The 14172-nt window shown below is 42.4% G+C and overlaps 1 protein-coding gene across 2 annotated transcripts in view; it reads right to left on the bottom strand.

Annotated features, from left to right (window-relative positions):
* The window catches only part of slco2b1 (solute carrier organic anion transporter family, member 2B1), a 30744-nt gene extending 26203 nt beyond the window's left edge, over nucleotides 1-4541 (bottom strand). Inside the window, exons 1-2 of one of the 2 annotated variants that reach the window (XM_030746766.1) lie at nucleotides 4310-4541; nucleotides 1229-1325 (exon numbers count right to left, since the gene is read on the bottom strand). In XM_030746766.1, the coding sequence (XP_030602626.1) occupies nucleotides 1229-1294 (66 nt within the window). In that variant the 5' untranslated portion in view covers nucleotides 1295-1325; nucleotides 4310-4541. The remainder of the gene's footprint in view (nucleotides 1-1228; nucleotides 1326-4309) is intronic. The other variant, XM_030746767.1, reaches the window with a different exon arrangement.
* Between the last annotated feature and the right edge of the window lie 9631 nt (nucleotides 4542-14172).

Here is a 14172-nt window from a genome sequence, read left to right as displayed (position 1 = left end):
GGATTCATTTGGCACTAAATATGAGGCTTGTTACCAATAGCATTTGACCCTCTCATCCAAATGTGGCAGCTTCTGGCTCCACAAAAACCAACATGGCACCCACAGTGCAGCTAATGCTGAGGCTTCAGTGTGTCTGACACCAGTGGATGGCCTGACGGCGGTTATGGCCATGAGACAGTCGAGTCCGTTTCCACTCAGTGTTTAAAGTGCATTGAGTCAGACGGCAATTTCAGCACAAAGTGAAAGGTACAAACAAAAGCACAAGTATTTTACAACATGCTGAGCTCATCAGGGTCAGAGGATGAGAACAATTCCAGGATGAACTTCAGGATGTGGAGTTTCTGTGAAAACAAAGCCTCAGTGAGTCCCACAGGCTCCAGTGTTTGGACAGGAGCACGTCTGAGGCCAGCTTTCAAAGCGCTCCTCCGCTTGAAGGGATCTGACCCCTGAACCCCTGAACTGTCACAGGCGCTGTTACAGAGCCGTGTGACCCCCCCCAAACAAAGTCTTTGTGTTCCTTTTGTTTTTTATGATGTTCTCGAGCAGCAGGATAATGAAAGCAGTCACACAACAGCTAAGATTCCTGAAAATCAACAAACTTTCTTCTTGCATCACTTTAAAATTAGTGATTTAAAGGTCTTTGTCAGACCTACTGGAACACCTGAGCATCAGCCCTGCAGGCCTCACTCTGACACATCCCAGCATGGAGCAGCTGCACTTTTTCAGCTTTGAAAAGTTTCAAATGAATTACATATTATTAAGTTTGCATTTAATTTACAAAGCTGACATTTTCATTTCTTTATTTCAAATTTCTAAATTTCTTTACTTCCCTCCTTTGATTACTCCTCTTTCCTTTCATTGTTCTACCTTTTTTTCTTCTTCCTTTCCTTCACTACTTCTTCCCCTTCGTCTTTCATCCCCTTCCTTTTCACTTTTCTCCTTTCCTTGTATTCCTTCTTCCCTCCTTTCCTTCATACTATCCTTTATTTATTTCCTTCTCTCCTACCTTCCTTTCCTTCATTCCTTTTTTCCTTGATCACATTCATGCTTCCTTCCTTTATTTCTTCTTTCCTTGTAGCCTTCCCCTTTCCTTTTCAATTCAATTCAATTCAATTTTATTTATATAGCGCCAAATCACAACAAACTGTCGCCTCAAGGCGCTTTGTATTGTGGGTAAAGACCCTACAATAATACAGAGAAAACCCAACAGTCAAAACGACCTTCCTACCTTGATGCTGTTGAAGAGACTCTGGGATCGAGCAGGCGCTCGTAGCCCTGTGGGGTCAGAGGTCATGCTGAAGTCGTTGACTGTCACACGTAGACTCCTGTAAAACACAAACATGCACGAGCTGCTGATCACACATGCAGCAGCACAGAGGGCATCTATCTCATTTATTTAGCAGAGACTCTGACTGCCCAGCTCGTACTGTTGTAACACTTTGTCAATACTTGTGTTGTAACAGTAACACAAACAGGCCTGGACACAGTGTGGTCAGCTCAATCACACTCACGCTGAACGAACACGAGTTTCTAGAAGCGCTGAGTGCACACAAACACAGACACACACACACAGAGGGAGTGTACATGTGCTCTGTGTTTGGACACACAGACATGCAACAGTTAAAGCTGTTGGAAGGAATCTTACTCAAAGCCAAAATGAGTTCTGTCCTACATCCCCAACCAGAGCCACAGAGAACATCTGTTACTGTCAGTGCCCACTCCCCATTTCCTGTGTCCCTGTGTCTGTGTGTCCCCGTGTGCCCATGTCTGTGTGTCCCTGTGTCTGTGTGTCCCTGTGTGCCTGTGTCTGTGTGTCCCTGTGTGCCCATGTCTGTGTGTCCCCGTGTCCCTGTGTCCCTGTGTCCCTGTGTCCCTGTGTCCCCATGTCTGTGTGTCCCTGTGTCCCTGTGTCCCTGTGTCTGTGTGTCCCTGTGTTCCTGTGTCCCTGTGTCTGTGTGTCCCTGTGTCTGTGTGTCCCCGTGTCTGTGTGTCCCTGTGTCCCTGTGTCCCTGTGTCCCCGTGTCTGTGTGTCCCTGTGTCTGTGTGTCCCCGTGTCTGTGTGTCCCTGTGTTCCTGTGTCCCTGTGTCTGTGTGTCCCTGTGTCTGTGTGTCCCCGTGTCTGTGTGTCCCTGTGTTCCTGTGTCCCTGTGTCTGTGTGTCCCTGTGTCTGTGTGTCCCTGTGTTCCTGTGTCCCTGTGTTCCTGTGTCCCTGTGTTCCTGTGTCTGTGTGTCTCTGTGTCCCTGTGGTGATTTTGCCCAAATACTGAAGTGAATTTAACACCAGTTGTGTGGTTGTCATGTGCGCTGCCTCCAGCTCGCTCTGTCCATGCAGCTGCTTCATAAACCATTAGGAGAACCAAGCATCAGCCTCCGGGTGAGGCATAAAGCTGCGGTTCCTCTGCCGTCCAGCAGAGGCTCCAGCAGTGAGACAGTTCCTGTTGAGTCCCATTTTAAAAGGGCAACTTTACAGCAGAAACAAACATGTTAACAGCCTGATACAAAAACTGCTTTGGTCTCTGTGGCTCGTTACTCCTTCATAACAGCGGCTTAAATTGAATTAAAAGTTAAAGTTTGCATTATTAGGGGCGTGGCCTCTTTGACTGACAGGTGGATGGTGAGCCTGGCAGCTGTAGCTGCTAGCTGTGTGCTAGGCTTCACCTCAGCGAACTGGAGACCCTGACTCTTAAACTGTCACTGTCAGTATTTTGGAGGTAGTCTTAAGTGGAGAAACTGCAGTTTCTGCTCCCATAAATTGGTACCTGAACATAAAACACACTTAGGACTCATCCTCTGGGTACCATGCATCTCTGTGCTCAAGAGAAGTAGTTAAAGTATTTGATTTGCACCAAAGCGATGGACTCGCTGCTGTGATGGTTGAGAACATCAGGAGTCTGTTTGGGGAGCAGAACATAAAGAAGTGTTTATTTTACCCAAAAGCTCAAAAGCTGTTTTATTTTATTTCTACATTCAGGCTTGAAACACTTTGAGACAGAAATAACAGCAAAGTTAGACAGCAGCAGGAAACAAAGTGTGACAGGAAGCAGCGTCTTATCTGTAGACTCCAGGATTCTGTATCCCAGCTTAATCTCAGAGCCACAAACAGAACGAGCAGACTGAAGATAAAAGCAACCACCATCACCACCATCACCACTCAGGCTTCAGTCAACGGGCTCAAACACGGCGTGAGACAAACATCATCATCAACGTCACTCTGACTAGCAACATTTCACATTTCCTGGTGCGTCGTGCTGAATGTTTACAATGAAAGAAAGCTGCAGTCGGTCTTTGCTTTTGTCTTCTTCAGCCAGTTTTTCAGGTCTTTGGTGCAGCCAGCTCCCTGATCACTATAAACTATACAAAAAGCTAAACTGTTGTCAGAAGGTAGCCAATGGTTTCCCCAGTGCAGACCTTCATCCAACCAGAGCCTGCTAAAATGGGATTGGTTGATCTATGTTGGACTTCAGGAGGAGACCACGAAGCTTCTGCTCCCAAAAATCAGAAATGATTATCAGAGACGTTCCTGTGGTTGGAAACCTGTGGGTGTGTTCACTAACAGTGCGGAGTAATCAGTAACCAGGATACCCTTATCACATAATGAGGGACAATCAGGCACAGCCGTGTCTCTGTGTGACATGCACAGGCTGGTCCTGAAATCTTTATCACGTTCCTCACGGCAAGAATGAGCAGGCCACGAGCTGAACCTGCAAATATGGGAGGCCATACAAGTCAATATCAGACTTACATTAATATAAATCAAATAAAAATTAATAATAAGATTTAAATATCTGAAAATTAATATTTAATAATTCATACTAATATGAATTTCATATTAATATAAAACTCTGAGTCAGGCTGCAGCATCACCCTGAGCTCAGCTCAGCTGTCATCGTGCAGCACATCTGCTAACATTTAGCTCCTCGTGGTCCTGTTCTGCTTCCCAGAGTCACACTGAAGAGCTCAAAGCTTCAGTTAGTCAAGAACACTGACTGCACTTTGAGCTGTAACCCTCCAGCACTAACAGCAGCCACAAAACTCCTGAAATCCACCTCAGAGCCTCATTTTATTCATCCAAACTCAACAGCACAAAGTGTTTGAAAGCAGCATTTTTCAGATATGCAGAATGAAGCTTCAATAATCCACCCCACCACACACACACACACACACACACACACACACACACACACACACACACACACACACACACACACACACACACACACACACACACACACACACACACACACACACTCTCTGTCTCTCATCTGTCCCAGTAAAAAGCCTCCCAGAGAGAAAACAAAGACCCACTCACTCACTGTGAAGCTGCTGTCTGTCCTCCTTTCACTTTGCTGCAGCTCTGACTTTCTGCTGGGAAAACTGCCGACACCTCCAACTCTCTGCTGTGAAGGAGGAGACAGGAGGAGGAAGGAGAACAGCAATTTGAACCCTCCTGTTTTCCTTTCTCTTCTGCTTGAAAATGTAGTCTAAAACCAAAACAAGACCCAAAAAACTGGATTGTGGATTAAGGAAGGTTGGAGTTGTTCACTGTTTCCTCCAAGACTGAAAATGAACTCTGAACAGCTGCAGTTCCACTGATGTCCAGCAGAGGCTGCAGCAGTCAGTCAGCCCCACAGACCCACAGAAACAAACATGTTTATCGATGATACAGAAACTGCTTTGGTCTCTGTGGATAATTCCACATTCATAACAGCTGTTTAAATTCGATTATCTGCATTATTAGGGGTGTGGCCTCTTTGAATGACAGGTGGATGGTGACACAGGCGGCTGTAGGTGCTAGCTGTCCGGAAGGCTTCACCTCAGCTAACTGGAGTTCCTCAACTGTCCTCTGGACTGTTTGTGCTGTTTTTAATGCTGTTTTTAGTGCATTTTTAATGCAACTATATGAGCTGATTTTGTATGGTTTGGGGATGGTGACACTGGTAAAAAGAGAGTGGAGCTGGCAGAGCTGAACACACTCAGAACTTCATAGGGAGTGACAGTGGAAATCATTTTTCTGCAGTTTGTGGAGTCCTAATGTGTCTGTGCACTCCTGGGGGTCATGCAGAAACAGGAAATGACATCAACATGTCACCTGGAAGGAGTATGCTGTCCCTACCTTTCCAGGTTCTGTGCCTGAGGCCCACTGTATGAACACCTGATGTAACTCAATTAAAACTAAAGAAGATTTATAAGGTTTTTCAACATTTGGCAAATTAAATATTTGACTTCTTAAGCTCAACCAGAGTGGAGTTTAACTGTGAAAGTGGTGGGAGCATAAATATAACACTGACTCTGTGGCTCCTCCAGCTGAATTATATTACACATAATTCTACATGACATATACTCATTGTGCTGTAGCTGCTTGACTAATTATTAAATCTCACTAAGACAAAGTTCTGCAGTCCAGCATCACACGTCTGATTAAAAAGGAGGAAACAAACACAAATTTCTCAGAGGAGGAAGTTCATGAAACCATCTTTAATTTAAATGTGTCTAAGTTTTACCTTCGGTCCACACTGAAGGTAAAAACAGCTTCTTGTTTGCAGTCAGAAAGAGTTTGAAGTAACCCTGGGGTCCAAACACTCATCTTTGCACAGGCAGCCTGAGTCAATATTGAAATAAAGATTAAAAGCATGAGAAGAAACATTAACAGGAAGTTTGAGTTTCTATATTAACTCAGAGTCAACAGAAGTTTTAAAAATGTTTTCCTTGAATATGTGACTTTCTTATTTCAGTTTAGTGTCACGTATTCTCTGAAGGCGATAAATCATATTTCTGAGATTATGTTTCAGAGTTTTCTGACATTTCATCACTGATACCTTTGATTTCTTTCTTTGTGTTGAGACAGACTGTGAGTAAAGAGCTGCTGGATTTGCTGCTGTGGATTTTTCTCTTTCCTGTTTTTGTTCGTCAGGTTGTGTTTCAGTGGTCATGTCCAGGCTGCTTCTTATATTCATAAAACTTTTATATTCTTGTTACAGCAGTAACAAAAGAGTAGATATTCAAACAACAGCTAACATCTTTAGGATGAAAAGAAGTGTCTGCAGGTTCAGATGTCTGCAGTCACTGATGGAGCTCAGTGATAAGTGGCTCCTGTCAGTCTGCTGATGGAGACGTTAGTGAGGAACAGAAACCTAAAATTACAGCCGCTGCTCATAAACAGATTTCAAGCCTATCAGCATGCAGTCAGAGGTGTTTAATAACACATCAAGTCTGAAACTGAGCCACCCCGCACTCTTATTGGCTGAGAACTTTTGATTGACTGAGCATGTGGTTTAGGGTTCTTCTTGATTAAAGGGGCAATAGTTTCAAAAATGAACATGTTTTATAAGACTTGAAAGTAGTGACTGGGACCACAAACTCATCAGGAACAGAGTTTACTGACAGTCCAGTTTAACTACTTAAACTTAATGAGCCAAATTCCCCAGACAGACACAGTTCTGGAGAAGCTGTATTTGCCCGTTAAGTATAACATCATTAACATTTCCAGGTTTAATCCTACTTAAGTTCCCAAAAGCAAACAAACACTGCGTCCCTGCTGAGCACGAAAAATGCTCCAGATACCATCTTCACATTAGCACAGGGAGGATTAGCCTAGCCTGAGGGGCAGAGGCAAATACCATGTAGCCACTGGACCAATGAGGGAAGGCCAAGTCTAAAGCACACCCCCCCCCTCCCCATCTGTGTTGAACCCACAGGGCTTGTAGATAGAGGTGGTCTAAAGTGTTGAGTGGAGCCTAGAAAATCCGCTGCTCTCAGGGAGGGGTCACAGCTGACTGCTTTTAGGGGTTTTATGGATGGAGGGAGCCGATGTGCATGTAAAAATATTATATTAATGTTTTAAATGTGAACTAGAGTGATTTAAATTTCTTCCTTCACAAAAACAAGAAGGCCTAACATTTCGTGTATTTCCTGAATCTTGCTTTGGGACTTTTTCTTCCTTAGAGACTGAAGTTTAATGAAAGTAATCAGTTGTTGAGAAAATGTCAGGAAACATTTCAGTGAAGAAACAAAGGACTTATTGAAGCTCTTTTATTTTTGTGGTGCATTTCGAGGAAGTCTGACAACAATATTATTTTAATGTTTAAATGTGAACCAAAGTGATTTAAATGTCTTCCTTCACAAAAAAAAGAACACCTAAGATTTAGTGTATTTACTGCACAGGAAGGAGCCTGAAAAACCAGCCTACCCCCCCCCAGGTTCCAGCATGTTCGTTTATGAAACAGGAATGAGACCAAAACAACAGAATAAGGAGTCCAATTATTAAATTTAATCAAACCATTTCAAACAGTTTACAGATGAATCTGGGTCAGACTGCATGCCATGTCCCTGAGATGGCATGCAGTACTGGCCGATTCTAATTCAGTTTACAGTTTCACACAGTCACAGCTTATCAGTCTTGGTTACATCATTATTCAAAACAACAAATGTGCAAGACAGAGAGAAAGGATCCACAGCTGCTTCTCCCTCCAAGGGTTCCTTTATCATGTTTAGTCTCGTTGACCGCTCCACTCAGGATCCTTGCTTCTGTTATTGATACAGTGGTGACAGAGCAGGAACAATCTGACCTAAAACATTATGTACTTATGTATTTTAATCAGTTATGTTATTTTCCAGACAAATTTCTCAGGGAAATAAATGTACATTTAGTAAAGACAAACATTACCACAAGCCTCATGAAACTTCATAAAAACTCATTTACAACAACAATAAAGTTCCTGAATATCACTTTGGGGCTTTTTCCATGTAATCACTGCTTCTCAGCACCTGCTCAAAGCTTTCAATACACTTAAACTGATTTAAATGAAAGAAATGGAACAAAGTGTAAAACCTGCTCCCTGCATCCTCCCTGAGGAGAAACATCTGCTCTCCAGTGAGCTCTAAAGCTTTAATAACCCTGCTGAATGTGGCCTATCAGACAGAGAACCGCTAACTTCAATAAATACATTACTTTTTTGAAATATAACTACCAACAGAAATAATAATTAGCTGTCACAAGATTTTTAAATGCAGAAGCTGAAGTGTCTGTAACTCTGATGGAAATGCTCTCCCCCTGTTTTTGTGTGGGAATGCCATTGTTGTCAGACTTCCTCGAAATGCACCACAAAAATAAAAGAGCTTCAATGAGTCCTTTGTTTCTTCACTGAAATGTTTCCTGACATTTTCTCAACAACTGATTACTTTCATTAAACTTCAGTCTCTAAGGAAGAAAAAGTCCCAAAGCAAGATTCAGGAAATACACGAAATGTTAGGCCTTCTTGTTTTTGTGAAGGAAGAAATTTAAATCACTCTAGTTCACATTTAAAACATTAATATAAGATTTTTACATGCACATCGACTCCCTCGGTTCAGAAAGCCCATAAAAGCAGTCAGCTGTGACCCCTCCCTGAGAGCAGTGGATTTTCTAGGCTCCACTCAACACTTTAGACCACCTCTATCTACAAGCCCTGTGGGTTCAACACAGATGGGGAGGGGGCCAGGGTTTAGACTTGGCCTTCCCTCATTGGTCCAGTGGCTGGACCCAGCCTATTCTATTCTATTCTATTCTATTCTATTCTATTCACAAACTTCTTCCAATCAGCGATGAGAGCGCCCTGAAAAAGGAAACACTTATTAGCCGTGACGTTTCCCTGATCATGACACAGTTTTATCCTGCTTAGTGACAGGGCGCAGTGACTCACCACCTTTCACATACTTAACTTTACATGTTTTGGCAAAACTGTCAAAGAAACACATAACAAACACATTATATTATAATAAGATAAACATATTCCTCAAAGGCCGTGAAAGTCAGCCTGGTGACTGCTGGCCTCCGATCTGCTCGCTACTTCTGTCTGATTTAATTATTGCTTCAGCTACTACTTATTATTTAATACTTGTTTCCTGCAGTTTACCCTTAAGCATTATCATTTTGTTCATAAATCAAAAATAAAACCCAATAAAACCCACAGTAGTATTGGACAGAAACTATAAAATAACTGCACATGATAATAAATAAATAAGATAATAAAACACGTGTGGACAAAGTCAGTAATTATCAGAAAAAAAACATTCAAATTTATTTGTTTTTTTCATCAACTGATACTCACAATTTTCAAACAAAATTTTCATTAATATTCAGTCAAACTCGATCTGGGTAATATTGATTTATGATCTAACAGATCCAGGAAATCAATCATCTGACCAGCAGCAGATGACATGTGACATCATTCAAGAGTTGATGTGGCTTCAAATGAGTCCAAAAACTACTGCAAACAGGATATTTTCACATTGCTATATGATCATGTAATGTACAGTACTGTATATACACTGAATGAGTTCATTATTTGTACAGGCCTTTAGAGAGACTCAGAGCACAGTAATGTCTTTGTATTTCTAACACACGCGACAAAATAAGTGAAAAATGTTAAAGATGAAATGAATGACCCTTGACCTTTTTGTCTTGTGACCTTTGACCTTTAGCCTTGGGTTTCACATGTCAGATTATGTGAAAAGACATGCAACAGTACAATCCCTCCTTCATTATGTTTTACAAGAACTAATTTCAGCCTTCAAGCACAAAAAGAGAAACTCTAACCGAACAGAAACTTCTGGGGCTGAAAAGTGAAGCCGAGCAGTTCCTCCTTTGGCCACACGAGGCAGACTCCACAATGCCCAGCTTCATGCTTATAGGTACAAAAACATGTTTGAGCTTTACATCTAAATTCTTTCTTCATAAAAAACAAAGAATCATCAGCAGTGATGATGGGAACCTCGGTGGCGCTGTCACTTGAGCTGCGTCCAATGCAGAGCACTTTTTGAAATTAAGCGATAAAACAACCTGAGATTTGAGGTTTACACATTTACATTCTTGCATGAAAACATCTTAAATTTTTATTTTGTGTCACAGAAACAGTCATATTTCAAATTTTTTGGTTGCTCTCCTCCGCCATTGTTCGCTGGGGGGTTCCCATGATGCACTGAGTGTTTCTTTTCATTGACTCATTTTCACTCTGTTTATACCCCCCTCCGTATTTAATCATTAGTTATTATTAATCTCTGTCTCTCTTCCACAGCATGTCTTTTGTCCTGTCTCTCTCCCCTCAGCCCCAACCGGTCACAGCAGATGACTGCCCCTCCCTGAGCCTGGTTCTGCCAGGAGTGGGGGTGGGGGTGGGGTGGGGTGTCCTTCTCACTGTTACCAAGTGCTTTCTTACAGGGGGTCATTTTGACTGTTGGGTTGCAGGTCTTTACCTACAATATAAAATGCCTTGAGGTGGAAAAAAATCACCATTTTGCATTTACTTGGGTTATCCTTGTCTAATATTAAAATTTATTTGATAATTTGAAACGTGACAAATCTGCCAAAAAAGAAAAAGAAGAAGAAAAATCAGGGCACATATTTTCAGAGCACTGCAGAGACGTCTGCTCTCCAGGAAGCTTCAGTGGTAATTCTTAGGAGATACTGCGTCATATTTCCACAGTATACCTTAACAGACCTCAGGACTGTGTGGGCGTATAATAAAAGGATTTTTCTGTTTTTGCAGTTTAACAGTTTAAATATGGCAGAAAAGCACTTATTTCATATCTGTGAAATCAGATCTGAGCAAACTGTAATGGTTTTCATCAAAAAGGTGAAACTGTCCTGCTTCACTGGTGCAGGAAGAATAAAGCTTCTCTCTGTAACACGAGTCAGATCCTCACATGTGTAAACCTTCTTTCTGCAGCGGTGAGAGTGACAAGCTGTGAAACATCTTTTTGTTGGAGGATGCAGAAAATTTACTGGGTTTCTGTGTTAGTGTGTCCCTCTGTTTACTTCCCCCAAAACACCAACGATGTTCAACACGGAGCCCTGAAAAGAAACCAGACCTTTACGTGGGAGTTCAAGAACAACTCTGATTGTGGTTCTTCTGTTTGTAGCATTGTCATGAGTTTCCTACCAAAAACACCAAACTGGAGGTTTTACTGCTGAGCTAGTTTTGCCACATCTGCTGAATAAAACCCAAAACTCCCAGAAATGATGTTCAGATGTTCAGCCAGCTGTTCTGCCTCCACCTGGTTGTTTGAGCCTTGACAGATCTGAAGATGAACTTTTCATTTCATATCCTTCTAGCTTTTTGCAAACATGATCGTTTTAACCTTATTCTTCTCTTTCATAAAATTGGTTAACAGTGTTTTTTTTTAATATTAATATTTTAAAGTTGTGTGTTGTAATGATGAATGCAGTTTGTGGTGTAGCTCCTCCTTCTGTTGTCCCCTTGGTGCTGATGCAGATGCATCTCGAAGCTCGTCAGTGCATTTGTTGATCAGCTGATGCTGTTTAAACAACATTTAGACTTTACTTGTGTTTTTGTCACTGACGCTTCAGCTCGGTCCACAGTCGAGTTCGAACAGCGAACGTCAAAGTGAATCTGCAGCTTTTGAAAATCGATTTTTTCTGTGACAATAAAAAAATAAGCACATGAATAAGATGGGTAATGGAACATGACTGTGTGGTAAAGTCACAATAAGACAGAAGCTGGTAAATTGTCTGATAAAGGAACTACAGTGCGCTTCATGATGTTTGGGACAAAGACACGACTTGTGTAGTTTTGTGTCTGTGCAGCTCCACAGCGGACTGTAAATCAGACAATTAACATGTGATTGAAGTTCAGACTTTCAGCTTTAGTTTGAAGGGTTTCAATAAAGTGTTACTGCAGCCACCTTCACTCACTGCTTTTCAACACAAGATAAATGTTTCTCCAGATTTCTCCTGCTTCGTAGAGCCTCATTCATTCCTGACAGGAGCTGACAGGAGGACTGAAGGGGGTTAAATGTATTGATGAACTGATGTTTGGCTTTTTATTATCATCTTTAATGGTTGTTTCTGCTTCTTAATCATTTATTTTAGTGTCCTCATGTTTAAACTGTTGCTCTCTGTGTTTCTCACACAGCTGAAGAAGTTGAAACAGTTGAACTTCCTGTGAGATGTGAAAACTTTGTGACCTCTTTGTGTTTCTTCAGAGGGGGGGGGGGGCGAGCTCCACTCTTTCCTTCGGGAGCTCGAGGGGCGATGCTGCCCCTTGGTGGTTGCTGTGTTTCATCATAGCATTTGCTGCCAGTTGCTGCAAAGTTAATGAGTTCCAGTGTTTTTGAGACAAAGCTGATCATTAACGAGGCCCGCTGTGAGCTGCATCCTAACAAAACAGTTTCAGATTGTAATTAGTCCTCCGGGAGACCGAGAGCGCCGCTAACAGAGCTCAGAGGACAGCGCTGATTACAGCAGGAGGTAATGAAGCTCCGGGATCTACAGGGACTAATAACCAACCTCTGCATGCTGCCTGTAGACTGCACTCAGGCAAACTGACCTAAAAAATGATTATTAAAATATGAAGTTTGGGAGCAGTGAGAACTCACTGGTGAACTGTATCATCATGCTGCTTAAGTTTGACCACAATCAGAAATATTAATGAGTTTGGTCACTTGTTGTAATGTCCTGTTTAAAATGTGTATTTTTAAACATGTGATTTGAATAAACTTAAACTAAAAAAGGAGGTGAAGGAGTGGCGGACACAGAGTCTAGTGTGCAGGGAGGCCCTGAGAGTTTTTAACCATAACACCCAGCTTTCACTGTCAGATAACTCTGGGTCCAGGCAGCCCTCTCAGTCTACAGCACCTTAGTCACATGGCACTGAAAGCAGACCAGGTGAGAGACTAAGGGCCAAAGGCAGCTGCAAGTGTAAATGATTCTTCCCCAGGATGACCTACGAAAAACCTGATGACCTTTCTTTACATGAAGCCATTTATAAAAGAAAGTTTTCATCGGCCTCTGTGGAAACTGAGCAATAAGTTACGATCGTGGTTTCCTGCCCAACTTTATGAGTGTCCCGCATCACTGTGGGGGGAGTTTGGTCCACTCTCCTTCACAGCGTAGCTTCAGCTCAGTGAGGGTTGCAGCATTCATTCCTGCACAGCCCTCTGAAGGCCCCCCCCCACAGCATTCAGTCAGGCTGAGCTCCGGACTGTGTGGTCCCAGCTTCATCTGTGGGACAGACGGCCTCACATGTGCCTCTGAATACTTTGGTCTACAGAGGAGTTCATGGTCCACTCAGTGACTGCAAGCAGCCCAGATCCTCAGCCCTCCACCACCGTGCTGACAGGGCTATGCTGCTATTTGAATAGCAGCATCTAGCTGCTACTTACTTTTAACTCTTATGGAAGGCAGTAAAGGTGTACTTAGTTATTCACAGGATGTAGATCTTGTTGACCAAATAAAGTATTTTGGCAATCCTGGTTTGAGATGAAAGGAACAGGAAGTGAGACTGAGATTGAAGGAGGGATGAAAAAGCACCACGAGCGAAAAAAGGTGCACTTAATTCACAGCCAAAGCTAAGATGAGAGATTTACAGATTTAAAGCTCTTTATATAGATTATCTCATCATTTCATGACTGAAGCTCAAATTTAAAAACCAGCTAAAGACCAAATGTCAAGCAACGTTTTTCCTTGTGGTGCTTAATGCAGTTGGTGGAGTGTTTATGAACCACTTTGCAAGCCACAGATATCCACTGTCAGAGAACTGCTTCCCTCTGAAATACAAATGATACCTAAATTGCCACAATTGCTTTAAAGCAGGCAGTAAAAGCAAATATTTTCTATCCCAGTTGATTTTCAGAGTCAGCATGAGACATGGCTACATAAAGCTGAGTGTCATCTGTGCAGGTGTGGAAACAGGTGACAATGTTTCCTGATGACTCCCTGAAGGGCTAACATATTGATAGTTGAAAAGGTAGGACCCAAAACTTGATCCTTGGGGAACCCCAGATGTCAAACTTGGAGCCATTCTCATTAAAAAGATGAGTCTGAGCAGCTGAACTAGTCACAAATGTACAGATGCTCACTTTCAGGTCCAAAGAAAGTGAGCATAAAAACAAAGGGCCAGTCTGCCGGCTCTCCAGAGAGAAACCTTTGGTGCTTTGCTCCCTGAATGCCTCCTGCAGCCTTTAATTAAATTAACCTGCTGGTCACTGAGCGAGCTGGGAGCTCTGAGGTCTCAGTCCCCTCATTACACCCCCATAAATAACATCTAGATAAGAGCAGACAATCAGGCTGACTGCAGGAACAAGCCAGCTTCAAAAATTTATTACAACATAGAAAAAAGAATAGCTTTAACACCACAAAGATGAAGCTCATCCAGTGCTGTAATCTGAATTATTCTG

The sequence above is a fragment of the Archocentrus centrarchus genome, chromosome 14, assembly GCF_007364275.1.
Source record: "Archocentrus centrarchus isolate MPI-CPG fArcCen1 chromosome 14, fArcCen1, whole genome shotgun sequence".
Taxonomy (NCBI): Eukaryota; Metazoa; Chordata; class Actinopteri; order Cichliformes; family Cichlidae; genus Archocentrus; species Archocentrus centrarchus.
The sequence above is the reverse complement of the archived record's forward strand: the minus strand, read 5'-3'. Positions and strand labels throughout refer to the sequence as shown.